The sequence below is a fragment of the Oryx dammah genome, unplaced genomic scaffold, assembly GCF_014754425.2.
Source record: "Oryx dammah isolate SB20612 unplaced genomic scaffold, SCBI_Odam_1.1 HiC_scaffold_19, whole genome shotgun sequence".
Lineage (NCBI taxonomy): Eukaryota > Metazoa > Chordata > Mammalia > Artiodactyla > Bovidae > Oryx > Oryx dammah.
In genome coordinates this window covers 28,170,949-28,198,422 of record NW_024070203.1, presented here as the reverse complement: position 1 = coordinate 28,198,422, position 27,474 = coordinate 28,170,949, and the positions used below count along the sequence as shown (strand labels likewise).

Genomic DNA, 27,474 nt, shown 5'->3' with positions numbered 1-27,474 from the left:
ATTGGAAGTAAATGAATTTTTCATCATTGTTTATATGGGAAAGTCTTTACTGAGAGTGTCAAGTCTGGGGTCAAGGACTCAATATAACTTTATACCTCTTCTATTAGGGTTTAGACCTCTTCTATCAGGGTTTCCAGGTGGAGACTGGGAGGGACAGGACTGGGATGCCCCTGCCAGTTTGGGACTCTGAACTGAGGCTCAAACCCCAAGGACAGTTACTCCTGGAGAGGGTTTTTTTCTTCCCAGCCAAGAAGCTCAAACTTCAGCTTTTGCAAAAGTAATTTCAAAGGAAACCCAGCAGAGCCTTCAAGAACGTCTTGGCTGAGTGCCGGAGAGACAGTTGATGGCATTCTGTTGTTCCTGAGACCCTGTAAATCTCATACACAAGACTCCCTCGAGACGAGCTGTTCTACAAAACCTCTCCAAAATGCCTTCAGTGCTCTGTCTGGTTGCATGAGCTGAGAGATGACCCTTCAGGCTCATTCCCTTCTATGCAGGATATCCGTGAAAACAGAAGCGATGAATTTCTGGTGGGGATTTTTTTTCCTCTGTGATCTGTTCGGGGTCTGGCTGACTGGAAGCTGTTTGTGAGTCATTGCATTGACTTGCCTCCCTATAGTTCAAGTTTTACCTGACAAGAGAGCGTCACTCGACTGCTGTAGTTAAAGTCCTTACTTTGGGAACTCATCAGCTGAGTGAAGCAGATTTTCCCTCCTCATTCATGGTTGCAGAAGCCATTAAAGAATTCAAGCATGTAAAGGAGATGGGATCCTATGGAGGTCATATCTGAAGTACTGTAGCCTTTCATTTGCAGCCTTGATGTGCTTTTGCTTTTATCAGTTGTGAAATTCTTTTCATTTGACTTTTATAAGTAGACAGAGGAAAGTGGTTAGGTTATTGTAGTTGACCCCTTGGCCTATTTTCTGTAATGCACAGGAGTTCTGAAGGAGAGCTCTGTGGAAGAATAAAGGCCATTTTTTTCATTTATTTATTTTAAGTTAATTTTTATTGGAATATAGTTGCTTTAATGTTGTGTTAGTTTCTGCTGTGCAGCGGAGTGAATCAGCTCTCCGTACACATACATCCCCTCTTTATTGGGTTTCCTTCGCGTTCAGGTCACCACGGAGCTCTGAATAGAGCTCCCCGGGCTGTGCAGGAGGTTCTCCTTCCTTAGTCACCTACTTAATGCAGGTGTGGTCTGTTATCAGCTTTTGCCCCACCTGTGTTTGGAGAGGAAGGGTTGTGGAAGTCCACACTTGCTGAAGTCTTAGCATTCCTGGGGGGTAAATATGGGAATAAATGGGTACTCAGAAGCCCCAGCAATTTCAATAAGCAAATATGACCTTGATCTGGTTCGTAGGTCTTAGCTTTTTCCCCTGGGTCTTAGTTTCTCTATTTGTCGAATAAGTAGGCTAGTCTTGAAGAGCAGTTTTCAAACTTGAAAAGTTTATTTATGCATTCCTTAAACTCCTTAACACAGAAAACAGGTGACTATGAAGCCCCTCAGATTGAAGGGGTGGAGGGAAGATGGCAGATTGGGCCATTTTGATCTTTCTTTACTTCCTCCTACCTTGACCCCCTGGGTAGACACCCTGGCTTGAGATCATTAATAACCCCTTCAACCAAATATCTAGAATTCTTTTTCCAATCCTTCCTTTCACTCAGCATCTTTACTGTAGTCATTCTGCCCAAAGATAGAAGTGAAAATGGCTTTATTATTTCATCTCTTCCTGACTGAAACTGCATAGTCCTGTTATAAGTCACTCTGAACTATTCTGTCTTGGAAAAATGCATATAAGTTTTCATCTCCCCCTTGTGTGTTTTGGAAGTATTTGTAGTCATCAATTTGTGAAGTAGTAAACTCCTCATCACTGTAGTCTTTGAGGCTAGGGTTGGCTTGTCAGCTGAAAGTCTTATTCATTAAATATTTTATCAAACAAATACCTCTTGAGGACCTAGTATATGCAAAGCACACGTGTGCCCCAACCTTGCCTAATGGGGAGGACGGACATACATATAAGCAATTCGTAAGGGAATGACTGGCTTTACCAGCTTCAGTTCAGTTCAGCTCAGTTGCTCAATCATGTCCGACTCTTTGTGACCCCATGAATTGCAGCATGCCAGACCTCCCTGTCCATCACCAACTCCGGAGTTTACCCAAACTCATGTCCATTGAATCAGTGATGCCATCTAACCATCTCATCCTCTGTTGTCCTCCTGCCTTCAATATTTTCCAGCATCAGGGTCTTTTCAAATGAGTCAACTCTTCGCATGAGGTGGCCAAAATATTGGAGTTTCAACTTCATCATCAGTCCTTCCAATGAACATCCAGAAGTGATCTCCTTTAGGATGGACTGGTTGGATCTCCTTGCAGCCCAAGGGACTCTCAAGAGTCTTCTCCGACACCACAGTTCAAAAGCATCGATTCTTCTGTGCTCAGCTTTCTTTATAGGTTACAAATAAGTCACATTTTCTTTTATCATTCAAAGTCATTGCTTTAGTAGGTTTGAAGAGTGGTCAGTTTGTCTTTGGTAGAGACAAGCCTTCTTACTCTTGTTTCCCTGGGAGCATAAAGCACAGTTTTGCTTTTAAATATTTTTGTACCTTTAAAAAAATGTTTTTGACATGTACACACTGCTTTATTTACTTATTTTTGGCTATAACAGTTCTTCACTGCTGCATGCGGACTTTCTCTAGTTGCAGAGATCAGGGCCTACCCTCTAGTTGCAGTGCACAGGCTTCTTACCGCAGTGGCTTTTCTTGTTGCAGAGCACAGGTTTTAGGCACGTGGGCTTTGGTACTTGTGGCACAGGGACTCAGCAGTTGCAGCTTTAGAGCACAGGCTCAGTAGCTGTGATGCTCAGGCTCAGTGGCTCCAAGGCATGTGGAATCCTCCCGGACCTGGGATCAAACACATGTCTCCTGTGTTGGTGGTAGGATTCTTATCCACTGCCACCAGGGAAGTCTGTTTTTAAATATTAAGCAAAGAGATAAGTTTACTTACAGTCATAGATTTTGCTCCCATCACTCTCAACTGTATTTCTACTGAAAAGGAATCTGTGATAAAGGATGTCCCAGGACTTCCTGAGACTGTAACACTCTGGTTTGTATTTGGATGCTTATCCATTTCAGACCATGGCTGCTCAACTGGGACGGGCTTCCAGCTTCAGCCACATCCTGGGCCAGCACTGGCCTTCCTCATGACTTTCTAGTCTTGGTATTGGGCATTGGTCAACAATCTAGATTCAGCCATCCTCATCATGAACCCCCCAGGCATCTGCAGTTCCAGCCACACTTCAGTGCCTCTAAGGCTAAGGACCCTGTTGGATTTATCTTTGTACACCAGTGTCTACCACAGGGCCTGGGCCACAAACAAAATCCATGACCTTTTGTTCAATCACCTTCAATCACTCCCAAGGGACTGGTAGTAGAGAAAGGACCAACTGATAAAAAATATTCAGGCATGATAAAGAGAAAAGAAAGATGCGTTGATAAAGGGAGTGGTTTTAAGAAATGGATGAAGACCAAGGCTGGGTGACAGCTAGGGGTGATGCGCCATTTAACAGAGAACAAATATCAAGTACCAGCATGAGTAATTTCCTCTTTCTCCCTAGCTCCAAGGTGAGTATTAGGATAAGGCTTAGCCACTGACTTTTGAGATTGTTCTCCACTCTGATTATGCTCTGCTCTGATTATGGTCTTAACTCCTTTCTGTCTGATACGATACATTTTTTAAAATATATTTTTAACTTTTGTGGCTGGGATGGGTCTTTGTTGCTGCACACAGGCTTGCTCTAGTTGTGACGAGCAGGGGCTACTCTTCATTGTGGTACAAGGGCTTCTTGCCATGGTGACTTCTCTTGTGGAGCGTGGGCTCTAGGGTGTGGACTCAGTAGTTATGGTGCATGGGCTTAGCTGCCCTGTGGCATGTGGGATCTTCCCAGATCAGGGAAGAGCTAGAGTCCCGTGCATTGCAAGGTGGATTCTTAACCACTGGACCACCAGGGAAGGCCCTGATACTTTACATTTTTAAATAGAGATAGAAAGCTTCCAGTGAATTCTTGTGGCGCTTTCTCTGTGTGTGCTCTATCTGCTCATCTATCTGTCTATCTGTCCTACAGTCATTGAGCCTATGCCAGGCATTATGGAGGTACAGACATAAAACAGGCATGGTTATTGCCTTCAAAAGTTTAGCTTCTAATAAAAGAGAATGATATTTTCAAGTAACTCTTATGATCTCTATAATAAATGATTTCATATTATAGAAATAAGGACAAAGGGCCAGTGGAATCCAGAGGAAAGAGTGACTTAATTCCTCCTTACAAAACTAAGAACTGTTCACATAAAAGGAGGTAGCCGAACTTTCCTAGAAGAAAGATGTGGGTCTTGACAGTAGAGATGGGAGAAGTTACCTTCAGTGGAGGCCCTGGAGTGAGATCAGGTTCATGGACAGCATGTGATGAGTTTAGGAGGAGCTGTCCACTGGACTGGAGAACAGAGTATGGGAAGTCAAATACTGGATTAATGGGCTGAGCCTATAATGTGGAGAGCCCTAAGGGACATTCGTAGAACGTCAATCCAGTTTTTTCTTTTAATTAACATGTTCAGGATATGGTGGGCTTCCCTGGTGGTTCAGTGGTAAAGAATTTGTCTGCCAGTGCAGGAGATGTGGGTTCTATCCCTGTGTCGGGAAGATCCCCTGGAGAAGGAGATGGCAACTCACTCCAGTATTCTTGTCTGGGAAATCTCAGGGACAAAGGAGCCTAGTGGGTCACAGTCCGTAGGATTGCAAAGAGTCAGACACAATTTAGCCACTAAACAGCAATAGCCATACCATATAGCACTTCTGTGTTTACAAATAGAATGTTGTATGTTTTATATTATTTGATCTTCATGTCAGCTATCTAAGAGAGGCATAACTTATCCTCTAATTTATAGATGAAGAAACAGGTGCAGAGACTTTCCTGGCAGTCCAGGGGTTAACACCTCACCTTTCAGTGCAAGGGATGTGTGTCTGATCCCTGGCTGGGAAGCCGAGACCCCACCTGCCTCAGGGCCCAAAAACCAAGACAAACAAACAAACAAAAAACAGAAGCAATGTTGTAACAAATTCAATAAAGACTTTAAAAATGGTCCACATCCAAAAAAAGAAAAAAAGGATCTAAAAAGAAAAAGAACTGAGGTGCAGAAAGCTTAAAGATTTGCTCAAGTTTCAATAATTAGCAGGTGGCTGAGCTGATAATCTGGAGAAGGAAATGGCAACCCACTCCAGTACTCTTGCCTAGAGAATCCTGTGGACAGAGGAGCCTGGTGGGCTGCTGTCCATTGGGTCGCACAGAGTCGGACACGACTGAAGCAACTTAGCATGCATGCATGCATTGGAGAAGGAAATGGCAACCCACTTTAGTATTCCTGCCTGGAGAATCCCAGGGACAGAGGAGCCTGGTTGGCTGCCGTCTATGGGGTCGCACAGAGTCAGACACGACTGAAGCGACTTAGCAGCAGCAGAGCTGATAATCAAAGCCAAGACTTTGGATCCCAAAATCTATGTTTTTAAAAAGTGAAGCATTTTGTTGGAGCATATTGTTGTTCTTTAGCTGCTAAGTTGTGTCCAACTGTGCAGTCCTATGGACTGTAGCCCATCAGGATCCTCTGTCCATGGGATTTTCCAGGCAAGAGTACTGGAGTGGGTTTCCATTTCCTTCACCAGATGATCTTCCTGACGCTTGACACATACACATAAAATACACACACAAATTATAAATGTATGACTTGAAAAATTTCACAAGTGGATAAATAGTAATCTCTATTAAGTTAGGGAGGTTTTACATCTTTCCAATATTGCATTTTTACATCTATGACCATGGAGTATCCCTTCACTGATCTTATTTTGTAATTTCTGGTATAGAAATCTTGCTCATATTTCTTAGGTTTATTCCCAGGTTTTTAAATCTTTTGATGCTCTTATGATATCTTTTATTTATAATTTTAGTTAATAGTTTGTTGTTGGTATGGTGGTGGTGGTGGTTTACTTGCTAAATTGTGTCCAACTCTAGCGACCCCATGAACTGTAACCCTCCAGACTCCTCTGTCCATGGGATTTTCTAGGCAAGAATACTGGAGTGGGTTGCTGTTTCCTTCTCCAGGGGATCTTTCCCATGCAGGAATCAAGCCCAGGTCTCCTGCATTGCAGGCAGATTCTTTACCAACTGAGCTATGAGAGAATCCCCTTATTATTGATATGGGAATGTACAATAGATTTTTAAAAAATTGACCTTGTTTCTAGATGACCTACTGAATTCACTTATTAATTCAACTTTATTTATTTATTTTTTGACTGGCTACGTGGTTTGTGGGGTCTTAGTTCCCTGCCCAGGCTCTCAGCCTTGAAAGCAAGGAGTCCTAACCACTGGACTTCAAGGGATTTCTCCACTTATTAATTCAATGAATCAAACTTTATTGAACTGTTAAGGGAGGGCCTCAAGTACAGTGTTGGAAGGGCTGATAGCAAACATCTTTTTTTTAATTGGAGGATAATTGCCTTAAAATGTGTGTTGATTTCTGCCATACAACAACGTGAGTCAGCCATAAGTATACATATGTTCCCTCCCTCTTGAACCTCCCTCCCACCCCACCCCATCCCACCCCTCTAGGTTATCACAGTGCACAGAGTTGAGCTCCCTGTGTTGTACAGAAACTTCCCACTGGCTGGCTATTTTGTATATGGTTCAGTTCATTTCATTTCAGTCGCTCAGTCGTGTCCGACTCTTTGCAACCCCATGAATCACAGCACGCCAGGCCTCCCTGTCCATCACCAACTCCCGGAGTTCACTCAGACTCACGTCCATTGAGTCAATGATGCCATCCAGCCATCTCATCCTCTGTCGTCCCCTTCTCCTCCTGCCCCCAATCCCTCCCAGCATCAGCGTCGTTTCCAATGAGCCAACTCTTCGCATGAGGTGGCCAAAGTACTGGAGTTTCCGCTTTAGCATCATTCCTTCCAAAGAAATTCCAGGGCTGATCTCCTTTAGAATGGACTGGTTGGATCTCCTTGCAGTTAACACTACTCTCTCAATCTGTGCCACCCTCTTCCTCCACTGTTGTGTTCACAAGTCTGTTCTCTATGTCTTGACAGCAAACATCTTTGCATCCTTTTTTTAAAATCTTAGAGAAAGTCTTTTAATATTTATCATTGATGTGATATTACCTCTAGGATTTAGGTAGATATTCTTTATCTTATTAAGGAAGTTCTATGCTCTTCTAGTGTGCAAAGATGGCTTCAGAATGGAGATTAGTTTGCAGGAAGGAGAAAGAATGGATCCTGAAAGGCCAAGTTAGAGTGAGGTTTGTATGAGAGTCTGAGTAGGGTGGCTGCAAGGCGGGAATGTGAGCGAGGGATGCTCTGGGTTCTCTTCCTCCTCAAAGGCTCTTACGTGGTAGCTGCTCATCTTCTCTGGGTGTCCCAAATGGTGCTGTTTATTATTAGATGTTTTATGATAAAGATGTGGTCCAATTCATGTAGAAAAATCTGAATACTCTATCACTCTCTTTGGAAAGTCATGATGAAGGTCAGCATATTAAAGGCTCAGAGAATCCTACAAAGGGAAGATTTAATTTAATTATTTAATTTAATATAGCACCCATCCTGCTGTCTTTGGTGTCCATTACACCAATAAAATGAGACTCAAAAGGAATTTTAGAGATCCTCTCTTTGCCCATTATGGAGTTGAATGATTCTCACCTATAACAAAATCTTTATACGTCAGTCTGTTGGTTTTCTTAAGGTTATAACTGTATGTTTCTCTTTCCCTGTTATGTTCAAAACCATTGAGAAATAGACCCATGTGGCAAATTGGGATCAACATATCACCTTTACTGCTGGCAAAGGTAGATCAGAGGAAGCTGAATGGAGTGGAATCCAGATCGATTTTCATATACTTCACTGTGACTCAGAGGGACTCACCCACCCAGCTGCATGCAGGGATAAGAATCTCTGCCTCAGTGACTTACTTCCACCTGTAGTAGGAGCAGAAAGCAGAATACAAATGTTTTGCAGGAAAGCTGACTCAAAAGAGGGGAAGACCACATAGGAACAGAAACCTTTAACATGACCGGAGAGAAACATGCCAACCAGTGGATGCCATACTGTTATCATTGTGCCAAAAGATACTCAGGGGATAGATGAGAAAAGGAAATTTTAGGGAGTAAAGAAAAGATGGAAGTCTCAAAAGGGTGGAAGCTTGAAGACTGATTTATGCTGGGACATAGGGAGAGAGAGATGCTTGTTCTAAATAAGTCTATTTGGGACTTAGATCCTTTTATCTTTAGGAGAACAGAGATCAGGGCTCTGATTAGCCAGCATATGAAGAGGATGAAATAAAAATGAACCTTTTCTTAGGGACCCAGGAAAGAGAAAGCTTGGGGCCAGGGGTGTCTAGCAGCCTAAGTATACCGAGTCAATGACATGACCTGCCAAATTTGTTTCTCTATTTTCCTTGCTCTCCAGCCAACCCGCTCCTACACTGATCTTAGCTAGAGAGGAGGAGGAACAAGAGAGGGTGGAGGCTAGTGGCCATTGGTTAAAAAGGTTCCTCCAACCCTTGGAAGATGGCCTCAGTAGTGGGTGCTCTTGGTGTGCTGCAGGGTGAGTGAGAGGCATGCGAGGAAAAAGTCTCCATTTTCCTGGAACAGACCTACAACAGCACCGCCTACCACTTTGCCCTCGAGTTTTTGGCAAGGGTTTCTGAAGGACTGTCAGAGACTGGCTTAACCTGGGATGGTTCTACCCAATGTGACTCCAGATTATTCCAGAGTCAACCTTGGCTCAGAGAAACCACAGGAGGGAGGATTCGTTAGCATCCTTGGAGGGGCATTTCCTAGACTCTGGCAGGTGAAATAGCAAGGTTTTTAGTGACAATCTGCTGAGCTGGTGATATCTGAATCTCATTGTGATGGCTGATGGGGCTGGAATATACAAAATGAGGGCCTACCAGAGAAACATCTGTTTACCTCAACACGGTGGGAGATTCCATATTACAGTAGGCAAAAAAGGAGTGTTTCCCACCAGACTGGGAATCAGTTCTCCATCTACTCAGGCTTCCCAGGTGGCACTAGCGGTAAAGAACCTGCCTTCCAATGCAGGAGACATGAGACACGGAGTTCGATCCATGGCTCAGGAAGAGCCCCTGAAAGAGGGCGTGGCAACCCATTCCAGAATTCTTGCCTGGAGAATCCCATGGACAAAGGAGCCTAGTGGGCTATAGTCCATGGGGTTGCAAAGAGTTTGACATGACTGAAGCGACTTAGCAGGCACGAACACACTGCATCTATTCAGTTCATTGCCTGGGACATCTCAGACCCAATAGAGGACTGACCCTTCTCTCTTAAACTGAAGGACTCAGTTCCATCAAGACTGAGCTGATCCCATGCAGAATTAGAGAAGACAACCAATTCTATGGGCTAATTGTTGGGATGAAGGTTGAGTGGAAGAGGAGTTGAGACTGGACAATAAAATTCACCCAGCCTACCCAAATAAATTCACTAAGTACTCTGAATTTCCTAAATGGTATTGTTCCTGCTGGTTAAAAAATTATCTTTGAACTTCCTTAAAAAATACAAACCTTGTCTCTGAGAACACAGCTCATCAGCACTGATAACAGCCATAGGGGTTTGAAACCCTGCTGCACTTCAGAATCACCTGGGGAACTTAAAAGAATACTGTACCTTGGCCCCACTCTGACCAATGAAATCAGGCTCTCTGGGATGGGATCTGACCACAGTGTGTGAAAGAGTTTTAGAAGGCTCTTCAACAAGAACCTGATGTACCACCGAAGTTGATCATCGTTGCTCTGAACAAATAGGATATGATCAGGAGAATATTAATGGGCAGATCATAGAGAGAGGGGAAGAAAAGTTTCAGTCTTGACAAGGCAGGATGTCATGTGAATTTATATTTTCACAGTCTTCTGTCAAAACCCACATTATAGCTATTTCTGTGTTTGCTGGCTTGCCTTTAATAAATCTATGCCAGTCTTAGAAGTAAGATGAGTATACAGAGAGCATGTACCCAAGAAGGTATTTCCAATAGGCAGCTAGAAACTTACTCAAGGCTCTATAATAACCTCAAAATGGTGATGAAGCTTGATTTTGTTTTGTTTTTTAAGATAGACCTGATTACCTGCAAATCCATTCTTTTGATAAAGGAAATTTATTAAACAATATATTAAATGTAGTATATTTTTCAAATATATATATATTAAAACATTTTCAATGGTTATACATATAGAAATTCACAAATCAAACAATTTTTTCTATACTGGATGTTATGATTGTGTTTGGAGGGTGAGGTGCAGAGGACCTGAGTCCTCTTAGATGGGAAGAAGAGTGAGAAGGGCCTGGACTGGTCACACCCATTGATGCAATTAACTTAGTGTTTGGCCTCTTGGCCTGAGCTGCTTCTATTCTTCACTGAAGGTAGAAAAGATGATTCTAGAAGAGGGATCTGGTGACGAGTAGAAAACTACATAGAGACCATGGTTGTGAGCCATTTCCTAACCCCGGCTCCCCTGAGCTGTGGACATGACCGTAAAGTAGTTATTTGTAGAACTTTTAACAGTGCAGCATGAGGGTTCAAGGAGGTCACACACACCGCACCTCCATGAGAAAGGCAAAGTGAACTTTATTGCCACTTCCTGCAGAAGAGGAGCCTGGAGCTCAAAGTCCCATGGCCGGCCCCAGAGACGTGGTCAGAAAGTGACGTAGATGAGACTCGAACTCCAGTTGCCCGGCTCCTCTTTCTGTGTGCTGGGCTGGCTGCCTCCCTGCCTGCATGAGCCCTGGGGTCCACGTGGAGAGACACCACCTTGAACAGATGAGCAGAAGCGTGTTAAATACACACACTGTTTAATGCTCTCATTGTTTGGACGCAGATATCGGAGTCATGGTAGCTTTCACCCTGAGGAGGCCAGGTGGGTACAGACATTTCTGTGCATCTCTTGACTTATCTTTGGGTGGCCCTTGGGGGAGATTCCATAGACCCTAAGCCAGAGACGCGCATCCTTTTTTAGAAGTGTACGTGGTGGGGTTCCCATGATGGAAACCTTGGCACACTGGAGGTGGGTGGGTGATGGCAGCTGCCTTGAAGACGTACCAGGCAATTCTTCTTGAGTTACTGGCTGATCCCAATATATTGACTGGAAACCACTGGCATCCTCTTTTTTAAAATTTAATTTTATTTGTGTTATAAATATATCTCTTAAATTGAAGTATACTTGCTTTACAATGTTGTGTTAGTCTCTGCTCTACTACAACATGCGTCAACTATATGTATGCATATATCCCTTTCCTCTTGAGTCTCCCTCCCTGAATCCCACCCCTCGAGGCCCCTGACAACCTCTTGTTTGTAAAAATGGGTAATAATAGCATCTGTCTCATGCATGGTATATTCTGGGGATCCAAAGAGCTAATGTGTATAACCTGGTATTTCATGGAACATGGTGAGTGTCAAAGTATGTTTAAAAAATTTTTAACTCAGGGGAATATTGTAGCATGTTTTCTTGTCATCAAGAAAATAGTAATAATCTATAGCACATTTAGGGCTTCCCTGATAGCTCAGTTGGTAAAGAATCCGCCTGCAATGCAGGAGACCCTGGTTCGATTCTTGGGTCGGGAAGATCCACTGGAGAAGGGATAGGTTATACAATTCCTTATTCCTGGGCTTCCCCTGTGGCTAAGCTGGTAAAGAATCCGCCTGTAATGCTGGAGACCGGGGTTCAATACCTGGATTGGGAATATCCCTTAGAAAAGGGAAAGGCTACCCACTCCAGTATTCTGGCCTAGAGAATTCCATGGACTCTATAGTCCAGGGGGTCGCAAAGAGTTGGACATGATTGAGCAACTTTCACTTCATTTCATAGCACATTTTGCTTTGTCTAAGCATTGTGTCCTTTTTAAACATCACCCTGTGGTTAGATAAGAAATACTGTGTTATATGTGAATGAAACAAGCTCATCTGAGTTAAGCATCCAGCCCGATTCTGGAGCTAACAGGTGGGGTCAAGCTGGGTCCTGAGCTGGGTTCTGTGTCTCCAGTTTACCCTCTGCTGCCTGATCTGCCAGTGACTCGATCTTTCTAGTTTGGTGAGCTGTGTCCTCTCTCTACTGTGGATGTCATGTGGCTGAGGAGGAGAAATCAACTTTCATCAAGAAGCCTTTTCACACTGGGCATCATGCTGGGAGTATCCTTGAGGACTGACTCAGGGTTCCAGGCAAACAACCATATGTGTTTGTGAAACAAACATCAGCCCCCTTCCAGAGAGCAGAGTGGGTTGTCAATTCCTTGGGCATTACTAGAAGCATTCTGACTTCCTCTGCAGGGGTTCTGAGCTGTGATCTTCTCAAAACTGATTCTTCCCCCAAATCAATTAAAAATCTCTGAGGGTGGTTCCGGATGTTGGCATATTTCAAACCTCCTAGGTGTGGCTAATAGACAGCAGAGTTAAGAGCTTTTGGTTTTAAGGGGTAGGGGTGCCTGTCTCAGGCAGATTCTTTACCACTGAGCCACTAGGAAAGCCCTAAATTGGATATTATAATTAAAAGAATTGTGTGGATTTTTCAGTTTTCTAATGCATCTAAAAGGTGTTCAGGGAATTCTCTGGTGGTCCAGTGGTCCAGACTCTCACTTCCAAGAGTCTGCGTTCAATCCCTGGTCAAGCAAATAAAATCCAGCCAGCTGCGTGGTGCAGCCAAAAAACAAAGTGGGGGGGAGGGTTAGGAGGTGTTTATACTATACTGTAGTGTGCAAAAGCATTATGTCTTAAAGAGTGCATGTACCTTAATTTAAAAATACTTTATTGCTAAAAATAATAGTTTATTGCTGAAAAAAGATGCTGAGCATTCAGTGAGTGGTAATCTTTTTTTCTGGTGGAGAGTCTTGTCTCAGTGTTAATGGCTGATGACTGCTCTGTCAGGGTGGCGGTTGCTCAAGGCTGGGGAGACTGTGGCAATTTCTTTAAAATAAGACAACAGTGAAGTCTGCCACATGGATTGCCTATTCTAAGAGGTGGGACACCTCTCCCTCCTCCCATGCCCACGATAGCAGCCTAAGATGTGCCCCGATGCCTCAGTCCCCAGCTGCCCCATGGGAGAGTTCAGAATGCTGAGGCCATCCCTGATGAACGCTTCTGCTCCCTAAAGGTGTATTCAGTCTCCCTCTGGTAGGCACTCTTATTTATTGGTAGCAACTTCCTGTTACCGAATGGAAATAACTCAGTCTACTCAAGTCATCTGCGAGCTTGCTGGCCAGGTTCCCAGGAACATTGCTTCTGCCTCTATGAAATGATCACAGGCAGTGAGCCCTTGGGGAACACAGTGGCAATTCAGGGTTTGGAAAGCGCTGGCCATGGTACCTCTGCTGGGTAACTCTCCTTTGAAAACAGGAAAGGTGAAACTATTATTGGAAATTTTCTCCAAGAGTTTCAGGAAAGAGAGATTTCCCTGGTGTACCTAAGATTCCTGGGAGATGTAAAAGGGTGTCCTTATCACAGCTGATGGCATATCAAAGTGGGAAAAATACTACCTCCAAAAAGGGTATGTTTTAATACTCTTTATATCCTGGACACTGTCCTAGGTATTTTGCTTACTTACTCCTTTTTATTCTTAGAACAATCCTGTGAAGAATGTACCTTGTTATGTATCTCCATTGTACCCTGGGGGAAACTGGCTCCAAGAATTGCTGTGACTTGTCCAATCCACCCATGTCTGGGTGGTTCTGGAGCCTACTGTTTCCATTTTACTGTATTTCAGGGTCTCGAAGGCTCACCGCCCCCCCACCCCCAACCAGGTTCCTTAGGCCAGTCTCCCTCCCCCACTGAATTTCGATGTTTGTCCTCTCTATAGCTTCCTTCACTAGTGGTTCTCAGGTACCTGCTTGCACACACCCAGGAACAGGGAACTCACTCCAACCCAGTGCAGTTCATTCACTGTTCAGACAGTGCCAACAAGGAAGGCTCCTTAATTCCTCATCTGGATCAAAGCAGGATGAAAAAGAATAAATAAGCACAGAAGTGAATGGAGGGGACATCTGTCTCCTAGTTGCTTCTTCTCATTGGTCCTAACTCTATCATTTCAAATAATGAGAATAATTAACATTTACTGAGCAACTAGTATGTTCCAGGTACTGGGCTAAATGCTTTACGTCTGTTATCTCATTTACACATGAGGACCCAGGAGTATAGAGAGGTTAAGTGACCTGTTCAAGGAGGCAGAGATGGGTTTAGAACCCAGGGAGTCTGGCTGTGGAGGCCCTAAACTTGGCTACTGCAGTTCACCCCCTCATGAGTCCTAAATATGTCATCGAAAGGGAAAGCTTCCTTGGTTCCTTCACTGTCCTTGTGTTGCTCCAGGACTGCAAGATGCTCCCTGAAAGGGTGTGAGCTTTGCTGCTCTCTCCTCCCTTCTGTCCCTGCTCCTCTTCTTCCCTCCTCTATGGGCCGCCCCATCAGCCTGCCCGATGCAAGGCTAGGACTTTTTCTGACTTGCCACCCTTCCATGCAGCTCCAGAGAGGGGTTCTCTAAGGAGGCCAGCAGAGAGTCAGGATGCTCCTGATATCAGCTGTAGACAGCAGACTGGGCCCTTTCCTGGGCTGAGAACAGTGAAAGTGTTAGTCACTTAGTCGTGTCTGACTCTTTGTGACCCTGTGGACTGTAGTCTGTCAGACTCCTCTCTCCATGGAATTCTTAGGCAAGGATAATTGAGTGGGTAGCCATTCACTTCTCCAGGGGATCTTCCTGACCCAGGGATTGAACCTGAGTCTCCCTCATTGCAGGAAGATTCTTTACTGGCTGAGCCACCAGGAAAGCCTTGAGTTGAGAAGGAGGCCCCCAAATGGATTCCTGCTCTTGGCTAATAATAATAATAATGATAGTGGCTGACATTCTGGGCAAATACCATATGTCAGCTGAGCTGTGTACTTGTGGCGTGGCCTCAATAAATCCCAGGACTGCTTGCCCTTGTAAATGGTCTGAGAGCTTGGCTGTGGAGAGGGTGTTTTATTATGCTTAGGGGAATCAGCAGGCTCAGGCTTCTCAGTGGTTAGAGTCTGGGCTCTGACATCAAGCAGACCCGGCTCCAGGGGTAGCTCTGATACTTAGGGGTTGTGTGACCTTAGAAACATTATCTACTCTCTCTGAGCCTTGGTTGTTCATCTGTAAGATGGGTAGGTGAGGGTTGCTGTGTTGATTAAATGATATCATTTGTTTTGAGTGCCTGGAATAGGTGAGAAAAGAGAAATGGAGGTTAAAACAGCTAGTGCTATCTTTTAAGTGTGGTTCTAGGTGGATCTCATGATTTCTGTTCAGGTGGTATTTCACGGTTTCTGCAAAAGCAGACCTATCTGGAGAGTGTGTTGGGTCATCATGACACTTGTGGGTTTTATTTTTTTGGTTGTGCTGCACAGCTTGTTGGATCTTAGTTCCCCCCAAGGATCGAACCTGGGCCCCAGCAGTTACAGTGCTGAGTCTTAACCACTGAACCACCGGGAATTCCCTTGACACTTGTCTTTTAATGCCCTTCCAGGGTGGATGAGGAGGATGGTCAGTTTCCAGAAAAACTCAGTGTGTGTGTGTGTTTATTTTCTTTTAACGTTGTCTGAATGAGCCAAAGTTACTATTACTGTATTTTTTAGTTTTTCTTCCTTTTTTTTTTGGTTCCAGAAAAGGGATGTTTGGGCTAAAGCTGAAGAAGAAGAAGAATAAAGCAGAGAAGGGGTTAATTCTAGCCAACAAAGGTGCCCAAGGTGAGGCTTTGGGAGTTGGGGAGGGACCACTACCCTGGGGCTTGTGGGTCTCCAGAGTTGACCCCTACTTGCCTGAGAAGGGGGTTCACTCTCCGTGGGAGTGAGTGGGAACTGTGTCTGGGTCTTCAAACCCTACCAACCCCAAGTGTGCACCCACGGCTATCCCCATTAGTGCTGGGTCATCTGGTCGCTGAGTCAAGTTGGTGGGTGGACACCTGCTGGGCCATGAAAGGCACCCCCCCCCCCCGCCCGCCTCCCTGCCCCACAAGGAGGCAATGACAGAAGAGCTCAGGCTCTGGGCTCTGCTCTGATTTGCTCTGTGCCCCAGGATAAATCACTCAGCACCTCCAAGTCCCAGCTTCTCCCTTTGATAAGTGTTTGGAGTGTGGGCTCAGCTGACCGTGCGGGTCATGGGAAGAAGCAAGTGAGATGATGAAAATCAGTGGGAGGGCAGCAGCTGCTCTGGGGGAGGTTTTCCATCCATGGACTCATTTAACCCCTCCATCATCCTGCCAGAAGGTGCGGTCATTCCAGTTTCACAAATGAGGTCGCAGAGATGCAGTGAGAAGACTTGAAGTGTGGAAAAGACCAGCTGCAGGATTGCAGGGCTCAGTGGAAAAACCAAAACGCAAAGCCATTGTCAAGAACGTATTAAGAATAGCTGGATGGTGATTGCAGAGCACTAAGCCAAGGACAGCGAAATCCTTCTAATCACAGGGCTCAGCGGGCTACACAGACCCTGACGCCAGCCTTGAGGGGGGCCAGGGTGGGCACAGAGCCAGGAAGCAACGGCATTGGGATGCAAATTCAGACTCTCGCATATTCTACGCTTAGAATGGGCTACTTCCTTTTCCAAAAGCAGAAAATCCCAAGTTACAAGGTGACCCACTGTGGTGGAGGCCAGGCCCCAAATCAGGGAGATGGCCAAGTGTATTGAATCAATGAGGATCAACTCCTTCCAGTGGACAGGTCTAGGGTGATGCCTGGAGACTTATGCTGGGTGGCCCTGACAGCAGCCAGTTCAAAGCCAGCTTTCTGGACCATTTCTAAACCAAAATGGGTCTGCTTTATTTTCACCCTCCTTGTCTCCTTGGAGGGATCCACCATTTACCTTCACTGCTGTCTCCTGTAGGTGCCCAGTAGCCTTATCTCTGCCTTCCCCAACCCCAGCTCCACTCCTCACTCCCATGTAAAACCCAACTTACTAAAGAAAAATATGGGAACTCATCATACTGAAGTGCTAATAATAATAATGATTAAGTCATCCTTGGATGGGACAGGAGAGGCATCACATTTTAAGTGGAAACAAGGTTTAAAGCTCAAGAGAAGTACTTGCCTACTGGGTGAAATAGAAGGTATCAGGGAGTGGGTAGAAAAGACTCTAGGGTCCTTCCCGATGTCCTTGAAATTACAACCTAAGTAGGACCCTACAGTAGTCCTGGAGGTACAAGGTTGAAAAACAAACAGTTCCTTTCTTCAAGGACCTTATGAAAAATAATATCTCTGACACATTGAATAAGCCCCTTCTGCTTTTGACTTGACATGCATTATTCGTGGCTCTGAAATGTAGATTCTTTTGCCCCCGTTTTAGAAGAGGTTCAGAGAGGGTAAGTGCTTGCTCAAGGTTACACAACCAATAGATGGAGAAACTGGCTTCTGAGGCTGGGTTCATCTCACACCAGAGCCCAGGCTTTCCTCCCCCGTGGGTCAGCCTCCAGTGAGGAGCCCTCACTGACTGTGCAGCAGGGAAAGAGTAAGCTGGTGGAGATTTAGGGCAGCTGACCACAGGTGTTTCAGAGGACCTGGCTCCCATGGATCATTCTAATTCGAGTCTTCAGCCCACAGAGCAAACAGGGCAAAGAGGAATCAGGCCTCTCCTGGAAAGTAAATAGTTTCCATCCTGCTGGCCAGGGCCTGACCCTGCAGATTGACAAAACAGAGTCTGTGGAACTGAGGACAAGTTGGTCTTTCCTTCTTGGCATGACTGGGGGAGTTAGGGCTCCTCTGGGTGGAGTGTTTAGAGATTCTCAAAGTCTATGGCTCTTACATCCGTGTATTTTGAGACCTAATGGCCATGCCCTAATTTTGTAAAATGCCAGTAAACTTGACCCATCCATCATTAGGGCTTCCAGGTGGCTCAAGGGTAAAGAACCTGCCTGACAGTGGGGGAGACGTAAGAGGCGTGGATCTGATCCCTGGGTCAGAAGATCCCCTGGAGGAGGGAGTGGTTGCCCTCTCCAGCATTGTTGCCTGCAAAATCCCATGGACAGAGGAGCCTGGCAGGCTGCAATCCATGGGGTCTCAAAGAGCTGGGACACAACTGAGCTTGTAACATAGGGACGAACCCATTAATTAGTTCCCCAATGAGTAGTTGTTAGGTATTTTCCACGATCATCATTCATTCAACAAATATTAATGGCACGTCTTCTAAGTGTCGGGTGTTGTGCCAGATTCTGGGTAAACAGTGGTGACACTGGATAGTTTGGAGGGAGGACAGTCCTGTGGGGGACTCTTCCGTTTGTCCCTCCAGATCTATTCTCCACCCTTCATCTGTTCTCTGTTCTAGGAGGCTGACCCCACTGGATGCATGACCCAGGTCGCTTCCCCAGTGGTGCACCCCAGCACGAGGTCTGGGGGAGGGAGGAGAGGGAGGTCAGGACGTGTCCCCCAACTGGAGGATGGTCATCCCCCTTCTAGGGAAGCCCACGGGACCCGACCTCCTCTCTTCTCAGGTTCTAGTAACTATTCTCTCTCCTCATCTGGAGGGTCTCCAAGTGGTAGCAGCTTGGCTGCCGTGAGCTCCAGATAGCTCTACAACCCTTTGTGGGTTTTCTACACCCACACCTTTGTAAAAAGTCCTCAGAATATCCTGTCCTTGTTGGGCCATCTGTTACCCATGGGGGCCCTGATGAGGAAACTGCATTCCAAGGGGAGAAAAGCGCTGGAAAGAAAACAGACCATGTACTTAAGTGGAGTCTATTGGAGGATTTCTTTTAGTGTGGTTCGAGAGGGGCTTCCCGGGGGGGATATATTTAAGTGACAACATTGAGGATGAGTGGGAGCCCACCAGGGCAGGGAGAGCAACTCAGATGGAGCAGCCTGTGAAGAAAAACTCCAAGCAGGAGGCGGCTTGTTAGAAGGGATGGGAGTGAGTAACTAGAAAGCAACGAGGGCAAGACCAGAGGAGCAGGTGGGCCAGGAGGAGATGGCAGTCAGGTAGGTAGGGAATTAGAGTCCTGTGCGGACTTCAGACATATTCTAAGTGCACTTTTTCAAAAGAGAAACATAATTTTTTTTTTTTTAAAGAAGGTTACAGTGGATGCTGCTTTTGATTGGAGAGGACACAGTATTTCAGTGACTGAACGAGTGAGGGAGTGAACGAATGGATGAGGGAGTGAGTGAGTGAGTGAATGTTGGCTATGGATGAAGCTTCAGCCAACTGTCTTCCCACCTCCAGGGCGGTCTCACCCTCCTGCATATAAACCCCCATAGAGAGGGGTCCATGCTTTGCTAATTTCTCCATCTTGCACATCTAACATAGCCCAGATTCTGGCATGTGTAAGGTTCCTAAGAATGTTCACTGGATACCTGACTCTGTAACAGTTGCTCCTCATTCCTGAGGCCCTGTGGTCAAGACGGGGAGCAATAAAGTTTATCATCACACTTCACGTCGCACAGTTGGGTACTGGCATTACTCTAGGGTCTCTGCAGGCTGGACTTGTATTTTGTTTCCCGAGTGACAGAAGAGTCAGAGCAGGCAGCACGAGCTCAGTCATCCTTTCTCTAACTACTGGACACCTATGAGGTTCGTGTCCATGAGCTCCTGTGGCACCATGGGCTGCGTTATTCTGTCTTCTGACTCAGTTCTGTTTTGTTGGTTCACTAATTCAAATCAGAGAATCAACATATATCAAAGCTGGAAGGGGTTTAGAAGCTTACCAGTTTCCCATAGAGCCCAGGGTTCTAAGAAATGGCTTCAGGGGTTGCTGAAGAGGGTGATGGTGAGGCTGGGAGAAGGTCTCTGCCCTGCATTCTACCCCATGGCACATAGAACAGCTTGGTGTCAACAGACTTGTGTTGTATATTGAGGTTCAGTATAAAATTACATTTATGAAAACAGACCGGGATCTGTTCTCTTTGGGGAACATTATTCAAGCTATGACACCTTGCTTCCCAAAACTAGCCCTCGAACAGCAGGAATGGCCTCACCAGGGACCTTGCTTTTAGAAATGCAGAGTCTTGGGCCCTACCCTGGACCTACTGAATCAGAATCTGCATTTTAACAGCTTCACAGGTGATTTTTATGCACATGACATTTTGCTAATGAGACGGAGAGGGAATAAATTAGTTGTCTAAGGTCTAAATGTGGCAAGGTTGTGACTTGAAAGCGCATCTTTAAATTTATAAGCCATAACCCCACAACACCAGGCATACAAATCTACCCTTTTTTTTGGAAACAGAAGATGCATAACATGTGTCTGGCCTTTCTGCCAATAAAATGTTAAGGTCCATGAGGTCAAGGACTGTCTTCTGGTCTCCTTGTGTGTCTGTGGTGACTGGCATAGCTCTGGACACAGAGTCGAGGCTCAGATCGCCACGGTGTGGCATATTTAATAGACTTTTCCCTTTGTTTGCTTCTCTAGATGGTCAAGCTGAAGCAGAAACACCACAGGAGGGACCTTCTCACCAGGAAGGCCTGGGAGGAGATTTGATTTATGACAATACTTCCATCACTCCTGTCCCCTCATCTCCTCCAAAGAGAAGGTACAGCGTTGACACAGGCAATCAGCCTACACCTAACTGAGCACCTCCCTTGTGCCAGGTACCCTGCAGGCTCTGGGAGAATAACACCAGTCCCTGTCTACAAGGAGATGAAGGTCTGAGGCAGGAAGACAGCGTGCTGTGTCCCCTTCACTTTCTCTCTGGCAGTGCTGGTCAGGGCCCCGGCTCTACCAGCTAGTTTTAAATCTTCATGCCCTTCATTGTTCAGGAACGATGACAGCAGCAGGAGACAGAATCAGGAGCTGTCCCTCACCTGTTCTTTAAATCATCGAGATGCTAGATGTCTTAGCTTTGTGTTTGTCCCAAATGAGAAAGTGGTTCTTTTACTACCCAACAAAAAGTCAGAATAAACTGACCTTCTGCGCGCAATCTGCTCTATCAGTTAGCTATTGGTGTGTAACAAATAACCCCAAGGCTTAAGGTAAGAATTCGTTATTGCTCATGAGTCTAAGGGTTAGTTGGTTAGTTTTTACTGGTTCCAGATTGTCACAAGTACATCACGTGTTCGTCTCATCATTTGCCAGCTCTGTTGATTTTAGTTTGAGGGTTGGTCCGTTGTGCGCTGGCCTAGGATTTCTTTACCTGGAGCTATGAGGCTTTTCTCACTATGGTATTGCATCCTCTAGCAAACTGGGCTTTTTTTTTTTTTTGCCACAGTTTGTGGGATATTAATTCCCTGACCAGGTAGTGAACCCACACCCCCTACAGGGAAAGTGGGGAGTCCTAACCACTGGACCACCAGGGACTTCCCCCCAAACTTTTTCCAGTGGGGCTAATGCCAGAGTTCTGAAAGAAAGAATGGAAGTATACACAAGATCTCTTGAACCTAGGCTTGAAATTGGCAAAAGTCACTTCTGCTGCATTCTTTTGGCCAGTGCAAGTCACAAGTCCAGCCCATGTCACAGCAAGAGCAGACTACAATTTCCAGAGTAGACAGTCTGGATATGGGGAAGCCAATAATTGGGGCCAGATACCCTTTGATTTGTGTCCATTTCTTATTTATGATAATTCCTCATGCCATCCTTTCCTTTTCTGCTCAGGATTATTACTATCAGTAGAGCAAATTAGTGCTTCCCTGGGTGGCAGGAAGATCCTGAGTTGTTATTACTGGGCTGTGACAGGATGCACAGTATATGTGTGTAAGGGTGGGGTAGGGGGCAGAGAGAGATGGAAATCAGAAAAGGTGATAGCTCAGAGATTGACTCTTAAAGGAAGGCATGAAATTTGTATGCTCATGCTCACTGTAATATCTCCTTCCCCTCTACACTGCACCTTGACACCTACCCCCTTCGAACTCCAGAATCAGGGTTTCAGTTATTTTTAATATCCTTTAATGGATCCTTTGACATTTACTTTACTAGGATAATAGTACTGCATTGGTAGAGACAGGCAGGTGAAAGAGAAGAAGTAGTAGTCTTTTCCTTTCTCCTTGGTCAGTGAATTTTCCATCAGTTAAAATTCCACCCATCCACCAGTGCTCAATTCAAACTTGACCTCTGTAGTGACATCTTTATTGCTTAGTTTGGCTCTCACGCATATTTCTCTTCTCTGAACTTCTGTTACGTTCTTTCCCTATGACACATTTTGTACTTAATAGTTCTGTCTATATATTCTGGTCCCCTCTCTCTCGGATAGATCGCTAGCTCTGCAAGGACCAAGATGATGGCTTCTTCATGTTTTCTCCCTGAGACTAGCACAGAGTTTTCACATAGTAAATGCTCGGTACAGGTTTGCCATTTTATTAAAGAACAGATACCCTTTGATATCTATCTTTTCCTACATGCAATATTTCTTTTAATCCATAGAGCAACTCTATGCAGTAGAAATTATTTCTATTTTTAGATGAAGAAATTAAGGTTAATGTCACAAAACTGGGGAAAACAAATATTCTAATTCAGATCAGTCTGACTCCAAAGCCTTGAGATTCTTAACTAGTTTATTCTCTACTAGAGTCATTTACAATCAGCAGAAACAGAATGAAATCAGATGCAGTGTTGCTAGAAGGCAAGAGAATAAAATTCTATAGAAGCGCGAGCTCTGTTTTTTTCCCCACCCATTGTGCTTCTGTGACAACAGGGCTTCTTCATATCTCTCTATTATTATCCAATCTCTAAATGCCCAGGCATTGCACATCTGTTTTCAATTACTTGTGACAGTCCAGACGAATGAAGTCCCCTGAAAGTGAAATCTCACTAAGATGGCTGGTTGTTCCTTACAATTTTCTTTGTTTTTTATTTTTTATTTTTTTTTACCAATTTTTTCCCCCTAAAAGCAATCATGAAACCCAGAATTGCTGTATAGACAGACAAGAAATGGCAAAGTGGTCATCTGGATAGGACCAGACAGCAGATAAAGAAGATTCTTATTCAGCCCCAGGTCTGCCACTGATTTGCTGGGGCATCTCAGGTTCTCGTTCTGTAAAATAAGAAATAAATGTTACTGATAATCATACTCACAATAAGAGTTGATGTTGAATTTTGCCATATGCTAAGTTAAATCTTTATATATATTACATCTTTTAATTGTAGTAATCACTCCATGTATATGGGTTATTATTAGCTCCATTTTTTAAGATGGGAAAACTGAGTCGTAGAGAGGTTAAGTCACGTGTCCATTTACACTTATCTACTCCAGAGAGGGAGAGAGAATATTTGGTATAAATAAAAGCACTTAGAAATACCTGGGAAAATATTAGCGTGGCTTATGGATTTAAGGTAGGTTCTTTTATTTATTTATTTTTTTAGAGAATAGTAATTACATTTTTTTGAAGAGGCATTTATTATTTTTTTTGCAGTATAATTGTTTTACAACTGTGTATTAGTTTCTGCTGTGCAATGAAGTGAGTCAGCCATGTGTTTGCATATGTCCCCTCCCTGTGGGCCCCCTCCCCTACCCCCAGGTCATCGCGAGCAGGGAGCTGAGCTCCCGGTGCCATGCAGCAGCTCCCGCTAGCTCTTGCGCGCGTGGTACCTGTGTCAGCGCTACTCTTAGTTTGTCCCACCCTCCCTACCCCATCCCTGTGAGAGTGAAGGTGAAGTCGCTCAGTCCTGTCTGACCCTTTGCGACCCTATGGACTGTAGCCTGCCAGGTTCCTTCATCCATGGGATTCTCCAAGCAAGTATACTGGTGTGGGTTGCCATTTCCTTCTCCAGGGGATCTTCCCAACCCAGGGATCGAACTCAGGTCTCCTGCCTTGCAGGCAAACTCTTTACCATCTGAGCCACCAGGTAATTCTAAAGAAAGTGAAGTTGCTCAGTCCATTCTCTACATCTGCATCTCTATCCTGCCCTGGAAATAGATTCATTTCTCCCACAGGTAGGTTTTTACTTAATGAAACGTATGTGTTAAACTTTCTTTCAATAGATCAAAACTGTTGACTAAGATCCACGATGGGGAGGTCAGATCCCAAAATTACCAAGTAAGTGATGAGTCCTTCCTACCCAGCCTCCGCCAGCTCTTCTTGTTTTTTTTTTAAAAATAGCTTTATTGATTCATTCACCGTTGGCTGTGCTAGGTCTTCGCTGCTGTACAGACTGTTCTCTAGCTGTGGTGAGCGGGGGCTACTCTCTAGGCGAGGTGCATGAGCCTTTCATTGTAGTGACTTCTCCTGTTGCGGAGCATGGGCTCTAGGGTGTAAGGGCTTCAGTACTTGTTTCCCACCAGCTTCAGTAGCTTTGGCTCCCAGGCTCTAGAGCACCGGCTCAGTAGTTGCGGTGCGTGGGCTTAGTTGCTCCTCAGCAGGAATCTCCCCAGACCAGGGATCGAAGCTGTGTCTCCTGCATCGGCAGGCGGATTCTTTACCACCGAGTCACCAGGGAAGCCCTCCCCCAGCTCTTCCCTGTGTGACTGAGCAGCCAGGCCCAGAGTGTGCGCAATGCTGCTTTGTGTTGTAGATTGCCATAACCATCACGGAGGCCCGCCACCTGGTGGGTGAGAACATAGATCCGGTTGTGATCATCGAGGTCGGGGATGAGAAGAAGCAAAGCACGGTGAAGGAAGGAACCAACAGCCCATTTTACAACGAAGTAAGTCATGGGTCACCAGCTTCTTCTCCACCAACATGCTCTTCACCATATGGCAGCATTCTTCAGCCAAACAGAAAATCTGTGCTCCTCCTGACTGCTTCCCATCCCTCATCTAAGCCAAAGGCAAGCTCGCTGAGCCTCCTTAGGAACAAAACTTAACAGACAGTGGACAGTCGAGGCAAGGAATTCTTCCTGATTTTAAATTCATTGCTGTTTTCAATAGACCCATTTTCTTGTTACTTAAAAAATATTTATTAGAGTATAACTGACTTACAATATTATATTAGTCATAGATGTACAACTTAGTAATGCAGTTTTTTAATACATTATGAAATGATCACCGTGGTAAATCTGGTTACCATCTGCCACCACACAAAGTTATTATAATACTCTTGACTATACTTTCTGTGCTCTAATTTACATCTCCATGACTTATTTACTTTCTAACTGGTAGTTCACACCTCTTGCTCCCTTTCACTTATCCCCTCAACACCCCTCCCCTCTAGCAACCATCAGTTTGTTCTCTGTATCCATGAGTCTGTTTCTGTTTAGTTACCTTAGCTGATTTGTTTTGTTTTTTAGATTCCACATGTAAGTGAAATCATCTGGTATTTATTTATCTTTCTCTGTCTGATTTATTTCACTCAGAATGTTACCCTCCAGGTCTGTCCATGCTGTCGCAAATGGCAGTATTTCATTGTTGTTTTTTTATGGTTGAGAAATATTCCATCGTGTATATATATCGCATCTTCCTTATCCATTCATCTGTTGATGGACAAACTTTCTTCCATATCTTGGCTATTATAAATAGTACTGAACATAGGGAGGCACATATCCTTTTGAATTTGTGTTTGATTCAGATAAACACTCAGAAGTAAAATGGCTGGATCCTATGGTAGTTCTGTTTTTAATTTTTTGAGGAACTTTCATACTGTTTTCCATATTGGTTGTACCAATTTCTTATAAACTCATCTTCATCTATGATAAGTTCTGAGTATGGAGGCAATGGCACCCCACTCCAGTACTCTTGCCTGGAAAATCCCATGGATGGAAGAGCCTGGTAGGCTGCAGTCCATGGGGTCGCAAAGAGTCAGACAAGACTGGAGCCACTTCACTTTCACTTTTCCCTTTCATGCATTGGAGAAGGAAATGGCAACCCACTCCAGGGTTCTTGCCTGGAGAATCCCAGGGACAGGGGAGCCTGGAGAATCCCAGGGACGGCGGAGCCTGGTGGGCTGCCGTCTATGGAGTTGCACAGAGTTTGACACAACTGAAGCGACTTAGCAGCAGCAGCAGTAACAAGATAAACATTCAGTTGCAGAGCAGAAACACTGAAAATTTAATTATTAATTTTGACATAGTCATACTGATTTGGAAAGTAAAGCAGTGGTATTTTTCTAAGCAGCATAAAAATTGTAAAGGAAAACATCAAAGAGAGACATAGATCTTCTAAGTTTATACACACTAATTTCTCATTTCTAAATAAAAAGATTACACAGTTTTTAAAAACTGTCAAAGATGTGAAAAATATAAAATGATTTGTGAGAAAATACATACAGTATATGTGTTTCCCCTGATCTTTGATCTCTAAGTCCTCCTCCCTGGAGGCAGACTTTCTCACCAGGCATTTGTGTATCTTTCCAGAAATATTCCAAGTGAACGAATATTGTAGCCAAATGGTAGCGTTTTACACACACTGTCCTGGACCTTGGCCTTTTCACAAAATGATGTATCCTAGACATTATTCTGTATCAAGACATCTAGTTCAGCCTTACTTTCCCTTCTTTGCTGTAGAGTTTTCCATTGCATAGACTTATTATAATTTACTAAACCAGTCAGTCCCTCATTGATGGATATTAAAAAATTTTTTTTCAGCCTTTGGATACTACTTATAATGATATTTAAATGGCATAATTGGGGTGAAGAGTATATGCATTTAAAATTTGATATCACCACATTGCCCTCCAAAGAGGTAATGATTTACATTCCAACTGTGTGCAGGAGTGCTTGTTCCTCCCAGACACTTCAACAGCATGAATTGTTAAAAAGTGCAGTCAACTCTTAATTAATTTTTTAATGAGAGTGAAAATTGAAAAGGAAGTCAGGGGGAGTATGCATAATAAAATCAACAGAAAATTCCCGAATCCCATTTGAGCTGTTGACTAACTCCTTTCCTCTTTAGCACTCCTGCCTTAGGGCTTTTAACTATTAGTTAAAGTGGCAGTGTCTCCTTCCTATTTTACTCCCCACCTCCAGAACATTTGAGCTGCTAACTCCTTTCCTCTTTATCATTCCTGCCTTAGCGCCTTTTACCATGAGTTAAAGTGGCAGTGTTCTCCTTCCTGTTCTTCTCTCCACCTCCATAACATCTTTCCGTGTGAATGCGATATGAAATAACATGTGTGGAAGTGCTTTAAAGCTGCAAAGCTCTACAGATTTGTTAATGAGTATTAGTGTTAGTGTTAGTGTTAGTCGCTCAGTCATGCCCGACTCTTTGCAACCCCATGGACTGCAGCCCACCAGGCTCCTGTGTCCATGAGATTTTCCAGGCAAGGATACTGGAGTGGGTTGCCATTTCCTTCTCCAGGGGATCTTCCCAACCCAGGGATCGAACCCAGATCTCCTGCACTGCAGGCAGATTCTTTACTGACTGAGCTACATATGCAGACAAGTCTTGCACCTAAGTGACATTCCATTGGGCTAAACATAATCTTTGGGAAATCAAGTGAAAACATAAAAGTTGAATTAAAAATCTTTGTTACAGATTTGGACTCTAATTTTCGAGCCTAAAGTTCATCAGATGTTGAAGGAATCAGTTAGTAGAAGCTAGGGAATCTTTCCCAGCTAGAAAAATGTGTCCAGGGACCCTATGTG

The 27,474-nt window shown here is 44.4% G+C and overlaps 1 protein-coding gene across 1 annotated transcript in view; it reads left to right on the top strand.

Annotated features, from left to right (window-relative positions):
• Positions 1–27,474, top strand: part of FER1L6 (fer-1 like family member 6) — a 171,101-nt gene that overhangs the window by 28,072 nt on the left and 115,555 nt on the right. Inside the window, exons 2-6 of the mRNA XM_040261856.1 lie at positions 10,929–10,967; positions 15,711–15,793; positions 20,437–20,557; positions 23,939–23,993; positions 24,469–24,600. Coding sequence (XP_040117790.1) covers positions 10,929–10,967; positions 15,711–15,793; positions 20,437–20,557; positions 23,939–23,993; positions 24,469–24,600 — 430 coding nt within the window. The remainder of the gene's footprint in view (positions 1–10,928; positions 10,968–15,710; positions 15,794–20,436; positions 20,558–23,938; positions 23,994–24,468; positions 24,601–27,474) is intronic.